General features: G+C 45.8%; 1 protein-coding gene across 4 annotated transcripts in view; it reads right to left on the reverse strand.

Moving 5' to 3' along the window:
• BLCAP (bladder cancer associated protein) overlaps positions 4,334–25,681 on the reverse strand; it is a 29,637-nt gene continuing 8,289 nt past the window's right edge. Inside the window, exons 2-4 of one of the 4 annotated variants that reach the window (XR_001302110.2) lie at positions 18,713–18,914; positions 11,610–11,920; positions 4,334–10,548 (exon numbers count right to left, since the gene is read on the reverse strand). Coding sequence is in view for 1 of the 4 variants with exons in the window: in XM_001928462.4 (XP_001928497.1) it covers positions 25,201–25,464 (264 nt within the window). In the remaining 3 variants the exon portion in view is untranslated. Of the gene's footprint in view, positions 10,549–11,609; positions 11,921–18,712; positions 18,915–23,685; positions 25,641–25,681 lie in introns of those variants that run through there. The other 3 variants (XR_001302111.2, XR_001302112.2, XM_001928462.4) reach the window with 3 other exon arrangements.

A 25,681-nucleotide genomic window follows, 5' to 3' on the forward strand; every position in this document is an offset into this window, starting at 1 on the left:
ATCACTTCCTGGATTGGGATCCAGCTGCCTGCTGAGATCCACCTGGATGTGCCCCCAGCTTCAGAAAGCTCTGTCTGGGACCGAGCCCATTATTGCTCCACTCGAACTGGCCCCATGCTGTGCTTCCCATCCCTAGCACCTCCCCATCACCCCCTGAGGGCCCCACCCAAGACACATGGGAATCACCCTTGGCTCTACAACAATAGAGCCATGCATTTCTGACTTTATTTTCTAAAACTTTCCAGGTTCTGTCCATCCCTCTTGCCACTGCTCTAGGCCAGGCCTCATCCTATCTAACCTGGACCATGATGATGGGCTTTTAATTGAATTCCCTACCTAGTGACCATCACTTTCCACATCTAGTCTTTACACTGGTCACAGAGATTTTCCCATGCCACCAATCTGAATGTGTCACTGGTGTAAAAATAGCACTGATTGCACGATGGTCAAAACGCCCGGAAGGCTCTCATCTCTGTCCACTTCTTCAGTCTACTCTTCATTCCCTCTTCATTCTCTCATATTCCGGGAACTCTAAATGCCCCCAAGCTCACATTTGCTAATTCTCACTTCTGTGCTGCTTCCTTTGCTTGAAATGTCCTTCCAGTCTCTTCTACCTTTCTCATTCCTACTCATCTTTAAGAAGTCAGACCTGTGGTCACCTCCTCTGCAAAGTTCCATGTGTATCTATGCTCCATTTTTTTTTTTTCACTGAATGTTTTTTTTATTAGAGTTGATTTACAGTGTTGTGCCAATTTCTGTTGTACTGCATAGTGACCCCATCATGCATATGTATACACATTTTTTTTTTCATACTGTCTTCCATCATGTTCTATCCCAAGAGAGGACTGGACATAGTCTCTTGGAAATAGTCCAATAGATTGGAAATAGTTCCCTGTGCTGTATAATAGGACCTCATCATTTAGGGGTAGGGTGGTGGAAAGAGTGAACTTGAGTCATGGAGAAATAAAGAAGCTGTATTTTGGGAGTTCCCGTTTTTGGCACAGTGGAAACAAATCCGACTAGTACCCACGAGGATGCGGGTTTGATCTCTGGCCTCGATCAGTGGGTCAGGGATCTGGTGTTGCCGTGAGCTGTGGTGTAGGTCGTAGACACGGATCGGATCCTGCCTTGCTGTGGCTGTGATGTAGGCCGGCAGCTGTAGCTCTGACTCAACTCCTAGCCTGGGAAATTCCGTATGCTGCGGGTATGGCCCTAAAAAGCAAACAAAACAAAACAAAACCAAAAAACAAAAAAAATCACTCCAAAACAAAAAACCAAAAAACAGAGAAGCTGTATTTTTGGCATCACCTCTCACCTGGACAATGGTGATGGCCTCTTAGGTATTCTCCCTTCCTCCAGGCTTGTGGGGTCCCTGGAAACCCTTTCTTGCAGGCAGCCAGAGGGGTGACAGGACACATTGTTTTCTTTACCTAGACTGGTGCCAACTCCAGGGAATCATTCTGCACACTGACGTGATTTGAAGTTAGCTTTCTTATAATACAACCCACCTTATTGGCCATCACTGATTGGCCTCTTTTTTTTTTTTTTTAAATAAATAGTACTATGTTGTGTTAGTTGCAGGCACACAGCAAAGTGAATCAGCTATATATATTCACAGCAAAATATATCAGCAAAGTGAATCTCCATTCTTTTTCAGATTCTTTCCCCATATAGGCTATCACAGGGTATCGAATAGATTTCCCTGAGCTATATAGTAGGCCCTTGTTAAAGATTTGATTTTGTATACAATAGTGTGTATATACCATGTCTCCCTGCAATACTTCCCCTTTGATAACCATAAGTTTGCTTTTGAAATCTGTGGGTCTGTTTCTGTTTTGCGAATAAGTTCTTTTGTATCATTTTTATTAGATTCCACTATTAGTGATCTCATATGGTATCTGTCTTTGTCTTACTTCACTTAGTATGATCATCTATCTCTAGGTTCATCCATGTTGCTACTACCAATGCCATTATTTCATTCTTTTTATGGCTGAGTAATATTCCATTGTATATATGTACCACATCTTCTTCATCCATCCTCTGTCAATGGATGTTTAGGTTGCTTCCATGTCTTGGCTATTGCCAGTAATGCTGCAATGAATGTTGGGATGCAAGGATCCTTTCAAATTATTGTTTTCTTTGGATATATGACCAGGAGTGTGACTGCTGGATTACATGGTAGTTCTTTAGTTTTTTTTTTTAAGGAATCTCCACATGGCTCTCCACTGTGGTTGCACCAACCTGCATTCCCACCAGCAGTGTAGGAGGGTTCCCTTTTCTCCGCACCCTCTCCAGCATTGTTTGTAGACTTTTTGATGATGGCCGTTCTGACGGGTGTGAAGTGATAGCTCATTGTAGTTTTGATTTACATTTCTCTAACAATTAGTGATGTTGAGTATCTTTTCATGTGTTTTTTGGCCATCTAAACAACTGATTGGCCTCTTAATCAAACTCCTGCATTCCCACCTCAGGTTCTTTTGGGTCAGGAACCTGAGGGCTGTGAAACGTTGCTAACTCTGAGAGCCAGTACGTGGAAGCAGCAAGCCTGGGAGAGTGGGGCTGGCATGTGCAAGACGTGGAGATGAGAGGGAGGGGACCTGGATGCCCAATGAGCCTGGCCTATACAGGAACTAATTAAGTTCTCTTTCTGCCTCAGTTGGTTTGAGCTTCTTTCACTGGTAAAGAAACCTGCCTAAATGAAAATGTGATCACCACTGCCTCTCTGCTGAGCACATTCACTGTTCCTCATTACCCTTAGATAAAAGCCAAAACTCCTTGGCATGACATGCAGGTTACTGCTCTCCTGCCTGTTGCATCCACGCCCCAAACCTGTGTGCCCCACACACGCAGGATTCATGGCTGTCCTCGGTGTATCCCGTGAAGGTGGCTGGCCTCATGGGGAGGAGCCAAGAGATGAGATCCAGGGCCACTCCGCTGCTCCAGCAGTGCCCCGCCCCCCATCTCCCATGGCCAAGGCTTTATCTATCTAGGATTTTCACTGGGCAGACTCTTCTAGGCTTTGGGCCCTTCCTTTTTCTATCGTCAAAATTCATCTCTTTTGTGCATCATCTTCTAAGAACTTGGGTCTTTGAATTTTAATTGCAAAAATAATTTGTGGACATCTTAGAAAATTGCTAAGTACCCAAAGTACCCAGAGGCAACCACTGTTCACTTCTTGACATATTGCTTACCAGAAATGGTTTAAAACCAGTCTTCTATTTCTTTCCATGTCATATATACATATAATTAAAAAAAAAATCCGGGAGTTCCCGTCGTGGCGCAGTGGTTAACGAATCCGACTAGGAACCATGAGGTTGCGGGTTCGGTCCCTGCCCTTGCTCAGTGGGTTAACGATCCGGCGTTGCCGTGAGCTGTGGTGTAGGTCGCAGACGCGGCTCGGATCCCGCGTTGCTGTGCCTCTGGTGTAGGCCGGTGGCTGCAGCTCTGATTCAACCCCTAGCCTGGGAACCTCCATATGCCGCGGGAGCGGCCCAAGAAATAGCAACAACAACAACAAAAAGACAAAAGACAAAAAAAAAAAAAAAAAAAAAAAAAAAAAAAAAAAAAAAAAAATCCAAGAGTATAGAAGAGTAGCCTTCTCCCTATCCCCAGAGTATGTGATCTGTTCCTTGAGATCACTTCCTAGCTCTAAGAAACTCTTAGATCCTTCCTTGAAGCTGCCTATTCCCCAACAAGCTCCTAGTCAAAACTGGGTCATGAGCGTTTTCTGAACAGCACCTACTACACCCTATTTCTAGTTCATAAGGACCCACTGATGTCCCATGGCAGATTAGGCCTTGGGTCACTTAGAAACTACTCTCCTCCATCCCTGCTTCCCCCAACACAGTTTAAGAGTACCGCTGTTATCTGTTCAATTTCAAGAAACCTATTTGCCCCTTCACTCCTGGCTCCACTGTGTCCGCAGATGCTCCTGGGCTTCCCACTATCAGCCCTATCGGTCCTTGCCCTCTTCCTGCCACTGCTGCCTCCCACCTTCTGCACCTTTACCTTCACAATGTGATGGGTGGTTAATACTGACTTTCTGTTCTGTAACCATAATAAGATCCAGGTTAATACAAAACTCGAATACCAATGAACAGTGGAAAGGAAAAAACAAAATTCTCATTATTTGAGACTATACCATATCACTTCCCATGGGTACCTATCTACGCATTTACAAGTTTTTAGAAAGTCTAGAAAAGTGTACACTGAGCCCATTTCAGTGGCAACCTCTGGGGAAGAAGGAAATGTGATGGCAGTGGGTGGCCAAGAGGGACTTCAGCGTCATCTGCCATGTTCTATTTTTCAAAAAGAAGAATGTATTCATGTTGTGCTTGTGTCATTAAACTTTAATTTGAAAAAATTCCCATTCATTTTCAGCCAATTATGTCAGCTCTGTGTGTTTGGCAGTGCTCCGTGTTTGTGTCCAGGGAGGAAGAACGTTTACTTTGTGTGTGTCTATGAATGAAGTACAGTGATTAGTAGATTTAGGAAAAAAACAATGTAGCAAGCAAAAGAAAAACAAAATGGGGTGCAGAGGGAATTCAATCACAACAACAATAAAAACTACAGGAATAAACCCACTGAGGAAATGGGTGGGTTCTTTAGGGAGAAAACCATAATGTGGGGCTGAAGGCAGACAAGATGATCAGAGTTTGTACAGGGCTCTACACGTCCATGGAAAGACTCAGTATTGTACTGATGTCAATTTTCCCCAAAATAATCTCTCCCTTTTTCTTTTCTTTTCTTTTTAGGGCCGCACTTGTAGCATATGGAAGTTCCCAGGCTAGGGGCCTAATTGGAGCTACAGCTGCTGGCCTACGCCACAGCCACAGCAACATGGGATCCGAGCCGCATCTGTGACCTACGCCACAGCTCATGGCAACTCTGGATCTTTAACCCACTGACCGAAGCCAGGGATCAAACCCGTAACCTCATGGTTACTAGTCAGATTTGTTTCTGCTGTGCCACGACGGGAACCCTCCAAAACAATTTTTAAATTCACAGAACTTGACAAGCAGGTGGAGGAGTTGATGTACACTAATAGTTAGCTTAGATAATTGAAAAGGAAGCACAATGAACTGGAGCATTTTACTTACTAGATATCAAAAGATGGCATAAAGCAATAGCCGGTAAAATAGTCTGACACAGAGAGAAATACGCAGATTGGTAAAACAGAACAAGGGCCTCAGACCCACCTAGACACTGTAATTCATTATATGAGGGAGTCTGATTTCAGATCAGCAGAGAAAGAACAAATTCGTGTTGCAATTATCAGTGATACATGTTTGGAGAAATGTTAGATAATATCTCATTTCAATCATAAACATACATTCCAGCTGCATAAAGACCCATATAAAAACAAAACTACTAGAAAGGAATTCAGAATGTATTTAAACCTTAGTAGTAAGAAAAGCCTAAACATGATGTATAAATAAAAAGAACAAAGGAACAGATAAATTTGATTATGTCAAAATTGATAACTTCTGTCTAACAAAAGCTCCTACAAAATTTGAAGGCAATAGACCAGCTGGAAGAAAACATTTGCCACACACACACACACACACACACACACACACACACACACACACACACACACACACACGATTGATATCTAGGTTATATTAGGAAACTCATAAATCATTAAGATAGACAAACAACCTAATTTTTAAATGAGCAAAAATAAACAGATTATTCAGAAAATAAAAAACACAAATGCCTAATACACATATGAAAATCTCACTAGCAAACAAGTATGCATAAATTTTTTTAAACGATTCAATTTTTCATCCATCAGATTGGCAAACATTTAAAATAACTGCTTATGGTGTGGGGACTGCAGTCCCCGCACACCCTCTGGCTAGAAGTTTAAATGGTACAGAAATCATGGAGAACACTTTGGTAATGTCTAAAACCAAAAATGTGGAACTTGTGAGAGCCAAAATTCTACTTATCGATGCAGGGGAGGGCACACTCTCGGCATGTGGAAGTTCCTGGAAGCAGCAACTTGAGCCACTACAATGATAATGCCAGATCCTTAACCTGCTCAGCCACATGGGAACTCCCCCAATTCCACTTTTTAAACACTATTCTAAAGAAACATTACAGAGGAGGCATGTATAAGGCTTTTCTGCAGCCTGCTTATGAGGGAGGAAAGAAAAGGATGCAACAAACTATCTATGGATCTTAGGGAAGAAAAAAATGTGGCACATGCATGGGAGTGATTATAACACAGCTATTAAAAGGAACTGGTGAGAACTATTGTATCAATATGAGTATATCTTAGCAATCGAAGACAGTGAAAAAAAAAAACACAGCTTACAGTAAAATCTCTATAAGACGGGAGGAGTCATTCAAAGTATCTACATCGATACATTTCTATGGAAGGAGACACATAAAACTGTGGGGAGGGGAGGCGAGCTAGAACTTCAGAGGATGGCCAAAGGAAACTTTAGTTACATTCATATTGTTCTACTTTTAAAAGGAAAATGTATTCATGCTTTACTTGTTTAATTAAAGTATAATCTGAAAAGATTCTAATTTGTTTTCAGCCAATTATGCCAGCTCTGAGTGTTTGGCTGTGCTCACGTGCGTGAGCCCAGGGAGGAAGAACGTTTACTTTGCGTGTGTGTCCGCAAGTCAAGCTGATCAGTGAACAGGTTGAAACGAAGGATGGAAAAACAAAGGGCACGATATTTGGTGATAATCTATAGGAGAAAAGAATCTGAAAAAGAATGGATGTGTGTATATGTATAACTGAATCACTCTGTCGTACTGCAGAAATTATCACAACATTGTGAATCAACTATACTTCAATGAAACTTAAAAAACAAAACAAACAAAAGCCCCAAGGGTCAAATAAACAAATAAGGGGAGAGGAGATCCTATTCACAACTGGCAACAAAACCTGTAATAAAACGAGGAATAAATTTATCAAGAAATATGCAAGACTTTTAACGAGAGAAAACCACACACCTTCCCTGAAAGACGTGAAAGATGACCGCAACTGAGAGATACAGCAAAGAGCACTGGTTGGCAGATGCAAACATGATAAAGGGGCCAATTTTCCTCAGACTTATCCATAAACTCAATGTGACCCCAATTAAAATCCTAGCAGAATTTTTCTTGAAAGTTGACTGGCTATTTTAAAATTCATGTGGTGGGACAAATATGCAAGGATGACCAAGGCAATTTTACAAAAACAACAAAGAGGGTGGGATTTGTCCCGGCAGTTAGCAAAGCATATTATCCAGCTCAGGAGTAGACAAATAGATCAGTGGACCAGAAAGAGCTCTGACATAGACCCACATTGGAATTTAGTGTCAGGCAGAGGCAGCGATTTTAAATCAGTGGAGAAAGGACAGATTACCCAATAAATGGTACTGAAAATATTGGTTATCAATTTTGAAGTTTACTAAAATTAAGCATCCATAACACACTAAAAATTAGCTTCATATGCAGTAAAGGCTTAAATGTGAGAATAGTAAAATAACATAAAATACATATGCAAGAAAGAAAATCATGAAAGCTTCAGGAAAAATACAGGAAAAATGGTTGTGATCTTAACATAAGCAGGGCCTTCTTATGGCAAGATAATTCTAAATTTGACATAAAAATTAAGAGCTCTGTAATAAAAAGATAATACAGTTAAATGACAAGGGTCAGAATGGTAGATTACATGCAATGCATAGAGTAGACAGGGAATTCATATGAAAAATACGTAAATAAATCCTATAAGTCAAAAAGAAAAAGACAACACAGAAGAGAGGGGGACAAAGGAGATGCATGGATGATTCCAATGGGAGGAAATATAAATGGCCAGGAGACCCAGGAGGAGACCACAATGTGACCGGGAAAACACAAACGAAATCAAGAAACCACTTTTTTCATTCATCAGATCCATAAACTTTAAAAGCTGGCAATGGTTTGGAAAAAGGAAGATTTACAGTTCCTTGTGAAAGGAGTTTAAATTGCACAGCAACTTCAGAAGCCAACTTGGACTGCGACTACTAAAACTGGAACGGTGGACACCACAGGGGCCAGAGTTCCACTCTCACTGCCAACCCTATAGAAACATTTCCAGAGCAGGTGCCAAGATGTCCCTGGCAGCATTCTTCATTACAAGGGGTTAAGGGGAGGAACCCCTCAGACTATGGATGTTAGAGAAGGGGAATCTTGGTACAGTCAGGTGAAGAAGTACTACCCTATACAGCTGCTAAAAAGCATGAACAAGAGCTGCTATATCACTAACATGAGTGTAACTCAAAAGCAAAGATTAAGTGAAAAAATGCAGGATATAGTATAATACCTATGACATGGTGACATTTATTCAAAATACTTCCATCCATACTATCTATATATTTACTATGGAAGGCAATATATCAAATTCTTTTTTTTTTTTTTTTTTTTTTTTTATGGCTGCACCTGTGGCATATGGAAATTCCTGGACGAGGGATTGAACCTGAGTCTCCAAAGTGACCTGAGCCACTGCAGTCAGATTGTTAACTTACTGCACCACAGCAGGAACTCTTAATACATCAAACTCTGAACAGTGGCCACCTCTGCGGAGGGTTGAGGAACCAGGACCTCAAGTGACCAAAGGAAACTTTAATTTCATACTGCTCTCCTTTTAAAAGGAAAATGTATTCGTGCTTTACTTGTTTAATTAAAGTATAATCTGAAAAGATTCTAATTTGTTTTCAGCCAATTATGCCAGCTCTGAGTGTTTGGCTGTGCTCACGTGCGTGAGCCCAGGGAGGAAGAACGTTTACTTTGCGTGTGTGTCCGCAAGTCAAGCTGATCAGTGAACAGGTTGAAACGAAGGATGGAAAAACAAGGGCCAAACATAAGGGGAGAGGAGATCCTATTCACAACTGGCAACAAAACCTGTAATAAAACGAGGAATAAATTTATCAAGAAATATGCAAGACTTTTAACGAGAGAAAACCACACACCTTCCCTGAAAGACGTGAAAGATGACCGCAACTGAGAGATACAGCAAAGAGCACTGGTTGGCAGATGCAAACATGATAAAGGGGCCAATTTTCCTCAGACTTATCCATAAACTCAATGTGACCCCAATTAAAATCCTAGCAGAATTTTTCTTGAAAGTTGACTGGCTATTTTAAAATTCATGTGGTGGGACAAATACGCAAGGATGACCAAGGCAATTTTACAAAAACAACAAAGAGGGTGGGATTTGTCCCGGCAGTTAGCAAAGCATATTATCCAGCTCAGGAGTAGACAAATAGATCAGTGGACCAGAAAGAGCTCTGACATAGACCCACATTGGAATTTAGTGTCAGGCAGAGGCAGCGATTTTAAATCAGTGGAGAAATGATATATTATTCCATAAGTGGTATTGGGACAATTACCTACCCATTTGTGGGAAACAGAGAGGGATTAAAGTTAGTTCCTAAGATTCAGGCATTTGGAATTTGTTCTTTGTATATAGTATAAAGGCTTAAATATGTATTTATACAGAAACTATAAATTTTAGAGAAGGAAATATAGAAAATACTTATGATCTTGATCTAGAAAAGACTTTTTTTTTTTTTTTTTTGCTATTTCTTGGGCCACTCCCTCGGCATATGGAGGTTCCCAGGCTAGGGGTTGAATCGGAGCTGCAGCCACCAGCCTACACCAGAGCCACAGCAACGCTGGATCCGAGCCGAGCTCATGGCAACGCCGGATCGTTAACCCACTGAGCAAGGGCAGGGACCGAACCCGCAACCTCAGGTTCCTCGTCGGATTCGTTAACCACTGCGCCACGACGGGAACTCCTAGAAAAGACTTTTTAAAATAAGACTATAAAAATAGCATAAAAGTGAGATTGACAAATTTGTATCAAAATTAAAATTTCTCTAAGACAAACCCCCCCAAATTAAATGACACAAATCACAGTGTAGAAAACATTAATATACATGACAAAGTATTTATAGTCAAATACATGAAGAAATCCTAAAAATCAATAACAAAAAGACAAAAAAATCACCTTAAAAAAAAAAAAAGAAAAGAAACAGGCAAAGGATATGCACAAGCAATCCAAAGGAGGACATAAAAATGGACAGTAAACACATGAAGACTTCAGTTGTGTAAGCAATTCAGAAAAATGTGAAATGAAGCAACATACTATTTTTCACTCATCAGACTGGTTAAGAATGGAAAACTTGGACGTGGTCTGGGGAAATGGATGCTCTCACACACTGCTGGCAGGTGATTCATCAGATGGGAATTTGGAGAACATTTTAGAAGTTTCTATTAGAATTAAAGCTAGGTATACCCTATGACCCACAAATTGGATATCTGTCCCAAAGAAATACTTGAACACATGCAAAAAGGGCAATTTTAGGAAGCTCTTACAGGTTTGTCTTAATGGAATGACACTGGAAACATTTTAATAGTCAATCAATAGGAAACATGCAAAAGCAGCTACAGCCGCCAGTCGCCAGCTGCAAGGAACACTGTGGCAGGGCACGTCGGCTACACCAGGAGTCCCGTAGGGCGTACTAAACTGAGAGCAACACCTCCAGCGGGTACACACCATGTCTGTGCAAACAAATACACAAAAAGAGAACAGAAGACGTGTTTCAATAGGCACTGGAAAACATTTTGGATAAACAGCAAAAGCCTAAGAGCAGCTACCTCTGCAGGGGGAGAGGGATCGAAGGTGGAGGAGGGGGAGTTCAGTAGAGACTTCTTTATCTGTAACAGCCTAATTTTATTTAAAGGAAAATACATCCATGTATTACTTGTATAATTAAATTTTAATTCAAAAATTCAAATTCATTTCCAGCCAATTAGTTTTACTTTATATGTGTGCTGTGTTCTCATCTGTGTGCCCAGGGACAAAGCACATTTACTCCGAGTGTGTGTCTGTGAATGAAGCATTGTGATTAGTAAACTGATTAAAATTTGGGAAGCAAAAAGAAACAAAGGAAAACCTTTCTCACTCACAAAAGGAACAAAACCGATAAGGTACTCAGGAACAAACCTAATAAGAAATATGAAAAACCTTTATGACAAAAGCGACCAACCTTTATTAAAAGGCATTAAAAATCAAACCAAACAAATAAGACTTCGATTAAACGGAGACAGATACCATGTCTCACAGATGGGAAGAACTGATATCCTAAGGATGTTATTTCTCTCTTCAATGAAATCCCACTCAAAATTCCCACAGGATTTTTTTCATGGAACTTTGACAAGCTGATTGTAAAATATATGTGAAAAAGTAAACATGCAATAGGACGAAGGCAATTTAAAAAAAAAAAAAGAATAAAGCCTCAGGAAGGGAGGGGTGCTTACCTTACTGGAAAGTAAGATAAAGCTTTTTGCTCATTAAAATCTGGTATTGGCCCAGAAGTAGACAAATAGACCAATAGACCTGAACAGAGTGAACGGGGAGAAAAGATGGTGTTGGGACAATACACGGTGCTTCGCAAACTGGTTATCCATTTGGAAAATGATCAAATTAGATCTCTGTGTCACATCATATATTTCAGATATATATGTTAAAGAAAACGGTTTTTAAAAATACCAAAGTCTTCGATGTAAATACAGAATGTACATATCACTCCTGTGGTGGGGAGGTTTCTTAAGAGCGCTACCTGCTGTAGTGCTGGCACTGCAGACGTTGTCACTGCAGTCTGATGTGACGCTTAAATATCCGGTCTGGTCTCCGGTCGGACCTCGGACCGCACCGCCAGCCTCCCGCACGTGCCATGGAGCTTCTCCACCTGCATCTCACACATCTCTCATCCTCTTCCTCGCAGATCAACTTGGTCCTGGGAAGGACTTTGATCCTGGATGGACTGAGGTCTGAATCCAGCTCCTGCCATTCGTGCTCTATATCAGCAAGGCACCTCTCTGTTTTCTGTTGCCTCCTCCATGACACGGGGTGATGCTCTGTGGCTTGGGACTGGAGGGGGTGGGGAGGTGAAGTTCACATGAGATAATGAATGTGAACACGCATAAATGGCACAGAGCTGAAAAGGACAAGGGGCCAACTCCTCTACTTTTTCTCCACCCACTCAAACCCCCGCCACCATGACTTGATGCCCCAATTCCTTCCTGCATCGTACTTGTGGAGAATTGTCAGATTCTTTCTGGTCAGAAAGTTTGAAATGCTGACTTTAGATTTTTCATTCTGAGGCAGGTAATATTGATTCGGCACCCAAAGAACTTGCTGCCTGTTGCTAGGTGCTGAGAAACACAAAAAATAGTAAGACTCGATCCTAGACATGAGACGGGATAAACACAGTGCTAATTAGAACCACGGTTGGTACACAGGTCAGATAAAAGGTCCCCAAAGAACATGGAGATCAAGTTACTCTCTAAAAGGTAAATAATTAAATTTTGCCCCATTCAGTCAAATATACCTTATTGCCCCAAACTAATTTATCCACCACCACTTGATCCCAAACCCTGTGGGAACTCATTCCACTAATTGTCTCCATCCTTAATCACTCCATTACTCAGGCTCCCTTCCCGCAGAACAGTCATAGGGCGGCATTGCTCTTTCCTTGAAGACTAAGATTTAATTTAAAGGCCCTAGACTTTGCTCCCTCTCTCCTTAATCACTTGCCACACAAGCTGCCTCTGTTAAGGTCCCCAGAGGGTCCCCCATGGGCCCTGGGGAGTGTCAGTCGGCAGGAACACCAGGCTGCCCAATTCCAGGGGCTATGGTGATTGCGCAGTTGCACACTGGAGGGGCTTATGCACCTGCCCTTGGCCCCCAACCTTTCTGCACATACCTACTGCTGACCACTTCATCGTCCTACTGAAAGACCTCTCTGGCCCTTTCTTTTTTGGCTCTCCCAGTATCCTATGAGGATTCTTCTTTCTTTTCACGGGCTTCAAAAGGTGGTGCCTGCCCTCTTCTTCCTCAGCCTCCCTCATACTCTCGGAATGCTCCACTCCAGAAACCTGATACCACTTCAATTCATATTTCCACTCAGGCTCCCTCAGGAGTTCTGAATGGGTCTCTAATTTCTCACAGGTCCATACATTCAACCATCTCCTCCCTATCTCCCAGCTTGGATGTCTCAGCCATCTCCCGCCAGACTTGGGGTCGGCCTCACAGAACCTAGTTTCTTTCTAGGGCTCCCCAGTTCTGAGAACAGCACTGCTGTGCCACCAATAAGGCAAGAAAGAACTGGGGGGGTCATCTTGACTACCCCCTCTTCCCCCTGCCCTTCCTCATTCCATTCAGCACCGAAATGGACCTTAATGTATCGTGTCCAAATCCTGGCTGCCATGACAGCAGGGGCTCCCTAGCTGGGCCCCCTAAGTCTACCCGTGCTTCCTCTAGTGATTTCTCCATATACAGCCAGAGTCTCAGATCACAGGAAATACCAGGGCAGTCTCATGCACACTTTCCTTGCTCTCAGCATGCACACAGGAGCCCAGCCCTGACTTCCAAAGCTCTGCCCAGCCAGCACAGGCTGCCTCTCTGGTCTCCCCTCCCCTCCCTCTGCACAGGCTGTCTCCCCCACTACCCCCGGCACAGAAGGCTTTGTTCCAATTTGTTTTGTCTAGTTAACTCTGTCCCCTTCTTAACCACTTGGTTCCAGTGTCACCTCCTGAGGGAAGCTTCCCGGAGCTGGCCTATGGCAGGTTCCCTATTGTACACCCTCTAGCACTTGGTACCTTTCGTTCAGGCTGCCTATCAGTGTTGGAAATTACACATTACGTGTGTGACTATCTGATTCATGTCTTTCTCCCCTACTGCCATACAAGCTCCATATGGAACAGGAAACCTGCCTATTTTAACTCATTCACCCCAGAATCCACAGTGCTAGGCACACTGCCAGGCACAAAATAGGACCTAAACTAGAATATGAAGAATGAATAAACTTTTGTCACTAAACAACACTTACCACATTTGGGAGCTGATGTCTGCTTATGAACTTGCTCCTGTCTTTCCTACGCTCAGCCCTCCACCCCTGTCCTTCAGATGTCCAAGCCTTCCTTCCAGACTCCTCAAAGGACTCTTAGTGATGGATTCGCCTCCCCCTCACATCTCAACATTATTCAAGCTTATGCCCCATCACTCCTCCAAAATGCTCTTATTAAGGTCATCAAAAGCTTACTAATCATCAAATCAAAAAAAAAATCCTGTTTTTATCTTATCGGAATTCTCTGCTGCGTTTGACAGTGTTGATTACTTTCTCCTTGAAACTCTTCACCACCTTGGTTGCCATGGCAACCCACTCTTCTGGTTGTTTGTGGAAAGTCTCAGACCTTTCCTCCTTTGTCGCCTTCCCACACCTTGATTGTTCCTCAGATGTCACTGTGACTCACGATTCTGCCCTGGGCCCTGTCCTGTTCTCCCTTGGTGATCTCACTAACTCTTGGGGCTCCCATTACTTGCATGGCCATAGCCCTGCACCAGTACTTCCAGTCGACTCTCTCCCTGAGCCCCAGACCCTTGATCCCAGTGCCTGTTGGGCTGCACGTGGCAATAACCCGAAGCCTTGCCTGTATCCGAGACCACTGTCTTGCCCCTCAAACTGGCTCCCCATGTGGTGCTGCCCATCCCAGGGACCTCCCCAAAGGCTACCCAAGCAGCCTCTGTCTTCGCCCTCTCTCTTCTGCAAGAGGTCATCATTCACCATTTCTGGTTTTTCTCTCCTACAAGTTTTGGATCGACCTCTCTCCATTTCCACCAGTCTAGCACAGGCCTCTGCCTCTCTATTCTGGACCATGGCCTCCCAACAGGTCTCCCTGCCTCTGCCTGGTTAGTTCTTATAATGGTGGTCTGGGCTCCCTAGCATCCCTTCTTCCTCCCTAACACCCCACATTACTTTAGGGACGTTTCCTGTGTCCTATATCATGTGGCTGCAATGGAACATGGATGCGCTCTCAAAGAGAAGCCACAGAGGCCCCTCTGTCAGGTGCCACCACTCACTATCAGGTCCTGTCAGGGGGCCATCAGGCCATCTAACTGGCTGAGCTAGGGCCCCATGTCATGAGGCCCTAGCTCAGCCAGTCAGACCTGCTCCCTCTTGACTCTGACTTCTATCTAAATACAGAAGAAACAGAATTTCTCAACGTCTAGGAGACACCACCCGGTAGTGGTGGTAAGGACCCTGAATGCAGCATTCTGGACTGTGCTAGTCCCCCTTGACTTTCTTTCCCATCATTCTTCTCCTCTATCCTGCCTCTCTAGGTCTCAGTTTCCTAACCTGTGAAATGGGGCTAACAGTAGCTGTCTGCCTCACTCGGGGCAGCAGGGTGGGTCTGTGATGACCAGATGAGACAGCAGTCGTGACCTCACCATACAAACTCTAAAGAAGAGCTATGCCTGCTCTGGAGGGCAGAGTGCATTTCCTGAGACCCTAGGCAACCTCACATGCAGACAGCTTCAACTTTGACTTTTATTTCCTTGTTTGGTGATTTCTTGGGAATTGCCACAAAATCTACTTGGTATAAAAAGAAAAAAATTCTGAACCTTCATTTCAGACATTCAATTTCAAGCAGAAAATCATTATTCTGCCTCTACCTCGCTTGCTGCCTGTTGCTAGGTACCGAAAGGTACAAAAATGAATAAGACACAGCCCCAGACACGAGGCAGGATGAAACCACTGCTAATTAGGGCTGTAGTCAGTACTCAGAGGGCAGAGAAACAACTTCCAGAAAAACACGGAGATCAGGTTACTTGGTAAAATGTACATGATTTAATTTGCCCCTTTCCATGAACACAACTAATCCCTTCACCTATACACTTAATCCCACCACTCTGGGGCCCCTTCCGCTACCTGTCCCTGCTCTTCTGTCCTCACATAGCCCTCCTCTCTCCAAATGTCAATGTGTAAGAAACAGCACCTTCTAGAAACTTCTGTCCCCCCCAGGTCCCCCTTTTCCCTCCTGCTTTCTCAACCACATCCTCATCCACCCAGTTGGGCTCTGTCCCCCTGCCAGTTGCTATGGCAGGGGTCCTCCAGGAGGCTCTGTGCACCTCCCCTGACTTCTGTGCACCTGGCTCATTAATGGCCACTGACTTCTGGAAACTCTCCTCCTGGGATTCTAGGACCCCTGCTTTCCCAGTCCTCTCCTCTGGCTCCTCCTGCCGTCTCCTCAGTAGGACCCCCTTCCTGCAGCCACCGCTAGCGTGTCGGTCACGGCTCAGTGTCTGACCCTGCTTCATGAGGCATGTGTACCCTCCTCTAGTTCTCCATCTCTCCCCCTTGGGAGACGCCCACAGTTCCTCTGTCAGCTCCAAACTGACATGTATACTTGTGCTTGACAACAGCTCCAGTCAAGGTCATCAATGGCCATTTTTCCTTCTGACCACATATGCCCTTTGGTCTTGCCTCTGATTTATACAGACAAGACCACTTTAGGGGACGCCCTTTCAACCTCTTTTCTATCGTGTCTATACTCATTTCCTCTCAGCCCAGCTCAGAAATTCTCCCTGACCCAAATCATAATGCTAACAGCTTCTCCCCCACATTCCAACTCCCCAGGACAGGTGCCACATTGCCTGCTTTTCTTTCCCCTTTCATTGTGCTCTGCCCACTTTGTGAGGGCTTCTGTCCCATCTCTCACAGTAAGTGCTCCGGTGAGGACCTAGGAAGTCCCTAATTGCTCCATCCAGTGGGCGCTCAATCCCTAACTGGCTTTTCTCTTCTGTCTGCTGATTATTCTCTCTTGAAAATGCTCCACATTTTCATGCCAACACAGGCTCCAGGTGCTCATTCCATCTCTTTTGCCTTGGTGGGCTCTTCCTTCTCTCTGCCCACCCTTAAATGGGGGAGAGGTTCTCTGTCCTAGACCCCCTTTCCCTTCTCAGCTGCCACATTTTCCTAGGGACAGCTCACCAAAGCCTTTAGCTACAATCGCCCTCAGTCACAATCCAAATCTTGTTCAAATCTCTGCTGGAATCCAAGCTCTCTCCTAGCTCTTCACAGGCCATTTCCACCTGGCTGCCTACCTTTCATTTAACTTGTCCAAGACTGAGCTCCACGATCCTCTTCTAGCCCCCAAGCCTGCTCTCCCTCCAGGGTATTCTCCTATCTACCCCGTCACCGAGACAAACACGGAGGCTTCCTTGACTCTGACCCCAGTAACCACTCAGTCAGCGGCTTCTCCTAATTTCACACTCTCTCCATCCTCCTGGCCCCCACCCTAATTCAGGCCTTGCCCTCTCCACCTGGACCAAGGCAATCATCTCCTCACTGGCCCTTGCACCTCCGAACATCTGCAATTAATTGGAGTCACCACCTTGCAACAAAATTCTCACCATGTACCTGCCTTCTCAAAATGCTTCCGTGACTCCCTGTTGAGAAGAAAAAGACCAAATTCTTCAATTAGACAGTCATGGCACTGGGAGATCTGGGCCTACTCTCCATGCCCTGCCTCTTACTTCATACTTTGGCAAACTGTCTCTGGATTCATCTGTGATGCTTCTCACTTCTGTCTCTGCCCTCTCCCTGAATAACTCCTGCTCATCCGGGCACCTCTTCTGGAACCTCCATGGATACTCCCATAAAGCTTCACACTTGTACCACACACCCCAGCTGCTCCATGCTTTATCTGTGTCCCTAACATCTCTGGCCTTCTTCTTACTACCTATCACTTTAGAATCAGTGTCTTTCTACCCCTTTGACTGTATGCCCAAGAGCAGACAATATATCTCATTTATCTTCACATTTTAACACCTAGCACCACGCCTGACACAAAGGAGACATTCCATAAATGTATAAATATATAGGCCATTTGCCCTTTCTTAAAACTTTCATCTCTCTCCTTCTCTTCGACTATCATGCTGCCTTCCAAAAGTTTACACCAATTCACATGCCCCTGAGCACTGAACGGTAGTGCCTATTCCACTGCAGCCTCTTTAACACTGAGTATTCTTTAACTTATCTTTTCTTTCCTAATTTGTGGTGAACAGTAGAGTTTCTTTGTTTTTTTATTAATGATGTTCTGTTATTAGTGAAATTGAATATTTCTTTCAAAAAAATTTTAGTCAATTCTATTTTTTCTTCTGTAAACTGTTTAGGTGAACTGTATACCTATCTGTTACATTTTTACTTTTAAAATTATGTGTGTGATCTTTTACACATTATGATCTGCCAACTGTTTACCTACTCTGCTTTTTGGTTCTGTTTGTGATATTATTTGACTTTGGAAATACTTCGTTTGGATGTAGTCAGATTGGTTGGCCTTTGTCTTCCTGATGCTATTTTGTCGCTTTTTAGCTTAGAGCGGCCTCCCCCTTTCAGGCACTTGTTAAATATTCGCCCTGGTTTTTAATGGATTTTATGTCTCCTTTCTTTCTTTCTTTCTCTTTTCAGGGTTGCACATGCAGCATATGGGAGTTCCCAGAGCTGAACTGGATCTGCAGCTGCAGGCCTACACTACAGCCACGGCACAACCAGACACGCCTTTTCCTTTGTAGCTCTGGCTGATTATGGCATTAGGACCACAACATCTGCAGAGAACATGCTACCTGGACAGGGAACCAAAAGGCTATGGCAAGGAATGATTCCAGGCACAGTGACAATGAAACACAGGGAAGCAAAAAGCCTTTCTGGAAGCCCTGCCAGCACAGTGTGCAGAAAGATGGTCCACCTACTTTGTCAATGTGAATGGCTGATTCTAGCTGGCACCCAACAAAAACAGTCCTGGAAGCTTCTGATTCTACAAGGAAACACTGCTTGGGGACCACAAGGGAGAGCCCAACCCCTCACCTACCTCAACCTACCTGTATAAATTGCCAGGACGTTTCACCATCAGCAGAAAAATCTCTCGGCCAGTTCCTGCCATGTTCATCTTCCAGGGGGCCACAACCATCATCACGACTCTTTCAAGCTCCAAGACGTGGACTTGACCCAGATCCCGGAGTCATCATGCCCCCTGTCCCGTTACTGCTGTAGGTACCAGGACATCTGAGGGCGATGCTAGAGCTAGAAATGAACTCAAGGATTATCTAATCCAACTGCCTCATTTTACGAATGGGGAAACTGAGGGCCAGTAAGGGGCGGTGTCTCATAGCCACCTGTTGCCACGGTTAGGATGCTTGCCTGAAGTGCCTCTTAGGAGGTTCTTCTCATATATCTTTTCTGACATATTAGTGTCTGTGATATCTGTGTGTAAAATATTGGTCTGGAGGCTGGAAAATATTGTCATTTCAGAGTTGTCAAGAGGAGACTTGAGAGGCAAACTGAATTCCTTACTTCTAGGCAAGACTGGGCCACATAATTCCTTAGGGAGTCTTGAGATTGACTGATTGAGCCACCCATCCTTACATCCACCCCCCTGGTCAGCCAACCAGTAGCTTCTATGCCAGGCCTGATCGGGCAGGAACTGTGCCTGGTCAAGGGACAAAGATCAAGCCCCCACGCTCAAGGACTGTGCAGGTCCTCGATGGCCAATCTAAGGAGTTAGGGCCACAGGGAACCACTGAAGGGCTGAGTTTGTCTTTCTCCTCCAGAGACCCTTCCAAGACCGCTTTGACTCTTAAGCTAAGAGTCTTAACATTTCTGCACCCAAGAGATGTAATGTCTATTCTTTCATACAAAAAAATCCTTTAATTAAATGCTTGCTTCACACACTCTGTTTCAACCAACATCTCTGAGACTGAAGTAACAAGGATAAAGTTCACTGATATTTCACAGAAGATGGCTTTGAAAATGTTAAAGACTGCTTGGTCCAGCCCCTCCTTGGTATATAGATGGGGAAAGGGGCCCGGAGAAGAGTGAGCAGAGAGCAAGGTCACATGGGAAGTGGGTGGAGATCAGCCCTAGAGGGCGGTCACTACCAGTGTGTGGTGGGGATTGGCAGTTTAGCTTTGGAAGAAGTGGTGAGGTGTCCAAGGGTAGACTCTCCACAAACTGCCAGGAAAAGAGGTGAGAGGCCAGAACCACCCAGAGGCTTAGTCTTTGGAGAAGGTTCATGTTCACCCGAGTCTGACCAAGCACTCTCAAACCCATGCCCACACTGGCTCTACACGAGGCGGTGGCTTGAACAGGCAGTGCCTTCTCTCTGATGGTGAAAGATCCATGGATGGTTCTGGGCAAGCTGGTGGCCAAGCAGGGAAGCAAAGCCAGGACCCTGGCCCCTCAGGAAAGAGCTACATCTTAGTGTTCCTCTCCTTTTTAGGGGATTGTCATTTCAGGGCTTGTAAGAAATAATTAAGGGAATTCATGCTGAGGTGCTGACATATGGCCTCCCAAATGATGCTCCCTAACTCAGTGCAGCCCTGAAAACATAGCCCTGTAATTACCTGCCTGCAGGACTGCCTCGCTGCCTTCCCTCCTGCCCCGCGGAGCTACACAAGGAGGGCATGGTCTTACCCTGCATCAGGTTCTTGGGGCTTGGCACAGGGCCCGGCCAAGGCTCCTCACAGGAATGAGTGGGAGAGCTGGATGATCAGATGGCCCCTAAGAGGCCTGAGCCCATTAAGGTGGGCACAGAAGAGAAGACGAACATTTGAGAAAACTTGGCCTTAAGCCAGGCTCCAGTGGGTGTTATGATTTCCATTTTACCGGTGAGGAAACTGAGGCTCGGGGAGGTGTGATCAAAGGTGGGAGCACAGAGCTAAGGCTCCCTGAAACCTTGCCTCTCAAGGTTTGTGGATCCTAAACTGTTCCTGAAGTCCACTCCCACCACCGAGTCCTGACACCTCAAAGGGAGACCCTTCTTCAGCTGCTGCTCCTCCTCCCCTTGAGCCGCTCGAGTATCAAAGTTTCCCTCAGGAAATGCAATGCCCTCCTGGAAGCCTGGCAGACCCAACTCTGCCCCCCTCCCAGCTTTCAGTCAGGATCCCTTCCCTCGTGTGTGGAGGAGGGCACTTCTTAGTTCTGGGTGAGGTCCAGACCCTTTCACCCAGTATTGGGGAGTGAGGGCATTGGGGATGAGGGGTGAGCTCCACACTAGATGCCAGGAGACTGGGTTCCCGCTGGGGCAGCCAAATGAACACAAGGAGTGACCCTTCCCCGCCCTGACTTCCTACAGCTATTCCAGGGGAGTTGGCTGGCCGTGTCTCCCCTTTCTCTGTCCTCCCTCCCCAGCCTTTCTCCTGCCTTCTCCTCCTCAGCCACCACGGCTCCTTGGATTTACGCTTCTCCATGCTGATGACCTAGGCAGGGCGATGACCTTCTCGACAGCCATGCTCTTTCTCTGCTCACATGCTCCTGTTCCGAACTGAAAATATCCCACCTTAAATTAAGCGCTCTTTGGATTGTGTCACTCCTTAGTCCCATCAGGCTCTTGTTTGCAATGGTTCCAGTCAGCTGGAAACTGAAGATTTCTCACTCTGGACTGAGTTTGGGGGCCTGCCACCAAGATGTCAACCTTAGATTCCCTCACTATCACCAGATACTGGTGGTCCTTTATTTCTTCCAGCCCAGTCTCTTTAGCTGTAAGCAGAGAGATGCTTGAGTAGATGGTGAGAAATAACATCCCATTTACTATTTCACTGCTCACACAGTTATACTTGTCCTCAGGTCTCAGCCTGAACATCAATCCTCCCTGGCCCACACCAGCTCCCCTCCTAGACTCCTTTAGGGCATGTGCCACAGCCCAGAGTCCTGTGTATCTGTGGGATTATCTGCCCAATCTCATCCCTTTTCCCATGAGCTTGGATGTCAGAGACTGTCCACCCTGTCCATCGTGTCGCCCCAATCCTGAGCAGGATTCTGACAAGTACCTTTGATTTAAATGACAATGCAGGCCCCCTAGGGAGGTGAGGGGTAGCCCAGTCACAGCGGAAGAGGAAATCTGCACTAGCGCTAGCACTCAATAGAGGGCGGAGTGCAGTGATCTAGGCAAGTGGATCTTCAGGGAGAAGGAAGAAATCTGGGAAGGCTTCCTGACAGAGGCCTATCTGGGGTACAATGACTAAAGCATAAAGCATGTGCAGGCTGTCCTGCCAGGGCACTGCCACCTCCCCAGTGCTCAGTCACCTTCCTCAAGTGCATCAAGGAGGACCTGAAGATCCTAGGAGAAAGGAGTCCCAGTATAGTAAGGATAGGAAGACTACGTTTGCTCCAAGGACCACGTTTTACCTGTAAGGAAACTGAGGCCCAGAGCAGGCTGCAGACCCAGGCCTCACGGGATCTTGTGGTTACCAGGTACCATGTGAGCAACCACATCACACTAGGAGCCACAGCGACTGGCAGAATTACAGGATGTGGTTTGCTAAGGCTTAGTGTCCCGCTCTTTTCCAGAAGAGGTACCTACTTCTCATTTTCCTGAAAGGTGATTTAGGAAGAGGGGGCAGAGTGCAGCCAGTGCTGCCCTGGGGAGGAGAAAAGTAGTGTTGGGCAGGCAGAATGCTGATCTGGCAGTCACCTTGGGAGGGGGTGGGCTGTGGGCTCCCTGCTGGAAAGGGTCACAAATCTTTCAGAGGGAGGCCTGTTTGTGACTCCTTAGCGAGCTTGAACTACAACAGAAAGCTGCTTTCTGGGGGAGAACAAAATAAGCAATAATCTTGGCTTCATTTATCATCCAGGTGCCTCCACAGGAGAGCGTGGCCACAAAAACCTTTTTTGTTTGTTTGTTTTGTTTTTGGAATTTGAGGTTGTCTATTTTCTTAAGTCTTCCCACTAGGCTAGAATCATGTGTGCCTGGAGAGTCAGGCCTGTGTCTTGCCCCTGAAATCCCCAGCAGGCCCAGTGCAGGGGCTCAGTGTTTGCCGAGCAAACCACTGTTTCCATGTGTAAGGACTCCTCAGTTTGTCAAGACTTTGCTGAACCACAAAATATATCCTGAAACCCAGAAAAAAAGAAAAAAAATGCAGGATAAAAACAAGAAAGCACCAGACAGGAAACATATCCAGCAGATGTAATCAATAGAGGTTTGGTTCTCTGAAAATACCTTTAAAATGAACAGATCTTTAGCAAGTTTTGACCAAGGAAAGGGAAAGCATTGAGAGGCAAGGGTAGGAGTGAAAAAAGGGATAAACTGACAACGCGGAGACTGAAAGGGCGAGAGAAAACGACATAAAACCGAGAGCAATAAATTAGCAACCGAGCTAAAACAGATAAGCTTCTATGAAGTGACCAAAGCCCTTATAGACTGTTATCTCAATAAACCCTCACAACAGCCCTGGGCCTTGAACAAGGCAAGGTTCCTGTTACGTTTTCTAGAAGAGGTGGAGAGGTGGACACCCAGCACAGGGTCCTGACAAGCCACCGGCTTTGTCTCAAAGGTCACTGCCACAGGAAGCACGTGCACATCGACGGCACAGAACCGCGCACCACTCTCGCACTTCCAGCCATCGCCCGGAGCCCCCTGTGCGGACGGCCAGCATTATTTATTTTTCCACTTGAAATGCCATAAGGGGTTTCACTTTATTTTTACTTCAAAAGCAGCATCATAAAAATCCTTGATGATTAGAGCTCCAGCTGTCTTAAGTTGTTTGTCAAGGGATCGGTTTCTCAAATCTCCTATGGAGGGAAACAGTTTCAGGCGAGAAGCCATGGGAGCTGAGAAACGCAAATGTCTCATCTCTGAAAACTTTCAGACTCCCTCCTGTTCACCGCCTGGCCTGCCCCCTGCTCCCCCCCCCCACCCCCAATCCCACCATCTGCTCTCCAGAGAGCAGATCAAATTTTTGGACTAAGGTACTCTGGCGCCAAGGACTCAGTCCCTCCATGCTGCCCCCTGCCCCCCACCAACTCAGAAATCCAACACCACGACCCAAATGGACTGCAGCCACATAAAACCACAGAGTAAAGTTTATAAAGCTTTATTAAACATTTCAAACAGCTGTGCAACGAACACACCAGATATAAAAGCTCCAGAATAGCAATCCAAATGTTCCACGAGTGTGGCCTCACGGGCCCATTCCCTAGATGGACTGCCTCCAGGTCTGTCCTCTGCCTGGCCCACCTCCCTCCCCCTTCAGGCAAGAGAAAGACGGATGGTTTAGACTGGAAGGACAGTCATGCTGATCCCCAGGGGGCAGGGGCCAGGAGACAGTCTCGTTTGCCAACTCTTTTACTGAAGCGCAGAAAAAGAAAAAAAGCAAGTGACAGTCACAAAGTCTTCCTGTGCATTCTTCACAACGTACAGTCTATACGCGCAGGACTGGAGAAGCTCCTGGCACGAGGACGATGGCCACTGCTCCCCTCTGTTTCGTCTGAACCACCTCGGAGTCCAGCGTGCTGGTCACTCTGCAATCCCCATGCTAAATAAAAACTGGAGCGGCACCTACTATAGCTAGCTATTGCCACACCTCAAAATCAGAACACGCTCGATAAAGCTTCTTTAAAAGGGATATCACACACGTACTTGTACACGTACGTTTACACACACACACGCACGCACGGCACACCACACCAAAAAATATCCAAACACCTATCAAGGGGATCATGGCTGTTATGAAACACACAAGTACTCTCCCATTCACTCGGCTGGGGACTGCTAGATCTACGTAAACACACCACACATCAATCCTGCAGAGCATGCATGGGAGAGAGAACGCACCCCCCCACCTCCCTGACTGCTGAGAAAGGCAGGAGGAGGGCAAAGGAAGCGAAGCTGGGCTGCTGAGCAGGAGCCCAGACCCCCAGGTGAAAGAGCAACATGCATCTGTTACTTCTTTCTTCAAAATGAAGTGGGGCAGGGGAATACTGAAGATCTGTGGACAGCAGTCAAGACACATTTCTGTCCAGTCTGCTGGCCGGGAAAAAGGATGAAAAAGCGAGGCTCTCGGGCGTCAGCAATCTCTTTAAATTCGAGATAAGTGCAAAAAAACGAGCCCTGTCTTGGACAGGTGCTCCCCCAAAAAGGAAAGGGGTAGAAGAAAACTAACAGGAAGCCAAGAGAGGGACGGAGTCAGAAACATTCTGAGAAGGAAGGACCCCCTGACAAGAAAGGGTCACAGAGGTGACAATGAGAATAGCATCTTATCTGCCCGGGTCATGCTGGGGCGGCTGACCAGGATGGGTGCAGACTCCTCGAAGGAATGAGGCGAGGGGGGTGGCCATCCTGCCAGCCAAGGGCCAAGATGGGGACAGAACACACACAACCACAAGACCACCCACGACTACAGGACTCTACAACGAAAGCACTGGTCAGTGCCATTATTCACATTATAAGGATAAAACATCACAGGCCAAAAAGGCGCCGTCAGGAATGTGGCACCCGCAGGGCTGCGGGATTTGAAACTCCAATGCTTTATGACCTAGGTCAGTGCCTCCCCTCCCGTCTTCTGCTTCCTTGGAAAGCTAACTGGGCTGGCTGTTAGGTGCCCACAACGCCGGGGTCATGTGCCGATTCTGGAAGCGGGGAATCGGAGCAGTGGTACAGGAAACAGTTTCCCCAGCAGCTATAGCAGATGAGGAACAGGGCTGCCAGGAAAACCAAGGCACAAATTGTGCAAGGCTTCCGTTCCAGGAGGAAGCTGAGCAGGTAGAAGCCCATGAACATGGAGTGGCTGAACCACAGGGCGGGGTTGAGGGGCTTGGGGATGAGGAGGACGGGCAGCAGCCACTGGAGGCAATACATGATCTCTGCCGGACAGGGCCTTCGCCAAGGCCACCGGGCACCACTGCAGGAACCGACCTAATGGGAGCTGGTGGGCGCAGGCGGCTGCCCACCACTTTCTTCAACCCTCGCGCTCCAGGAGCTGAGCTGCTGTGCTTTCTGGCTGTCAGCCCGGGATCACCAAGGCAGCAGGGATCCTGAAGAGAAAAGTCAACACAACAGACAAACAGACACAAAA

The sequence above is a fragment of the Sus scrofa genome, chromosome 17 (assembly GCF_000003025.6).
Source record: "Sus scrofa isolate TJ Tabasco breed Duroc chromosome 17, Sscrofa11.1, whole genome shotgun sequence".
Lineage (NCBI taxonomy): Eukaryota > Metazoa > Chordata > Mammalia > Artiodactyla > Suidae > Sus > Sus scrofa.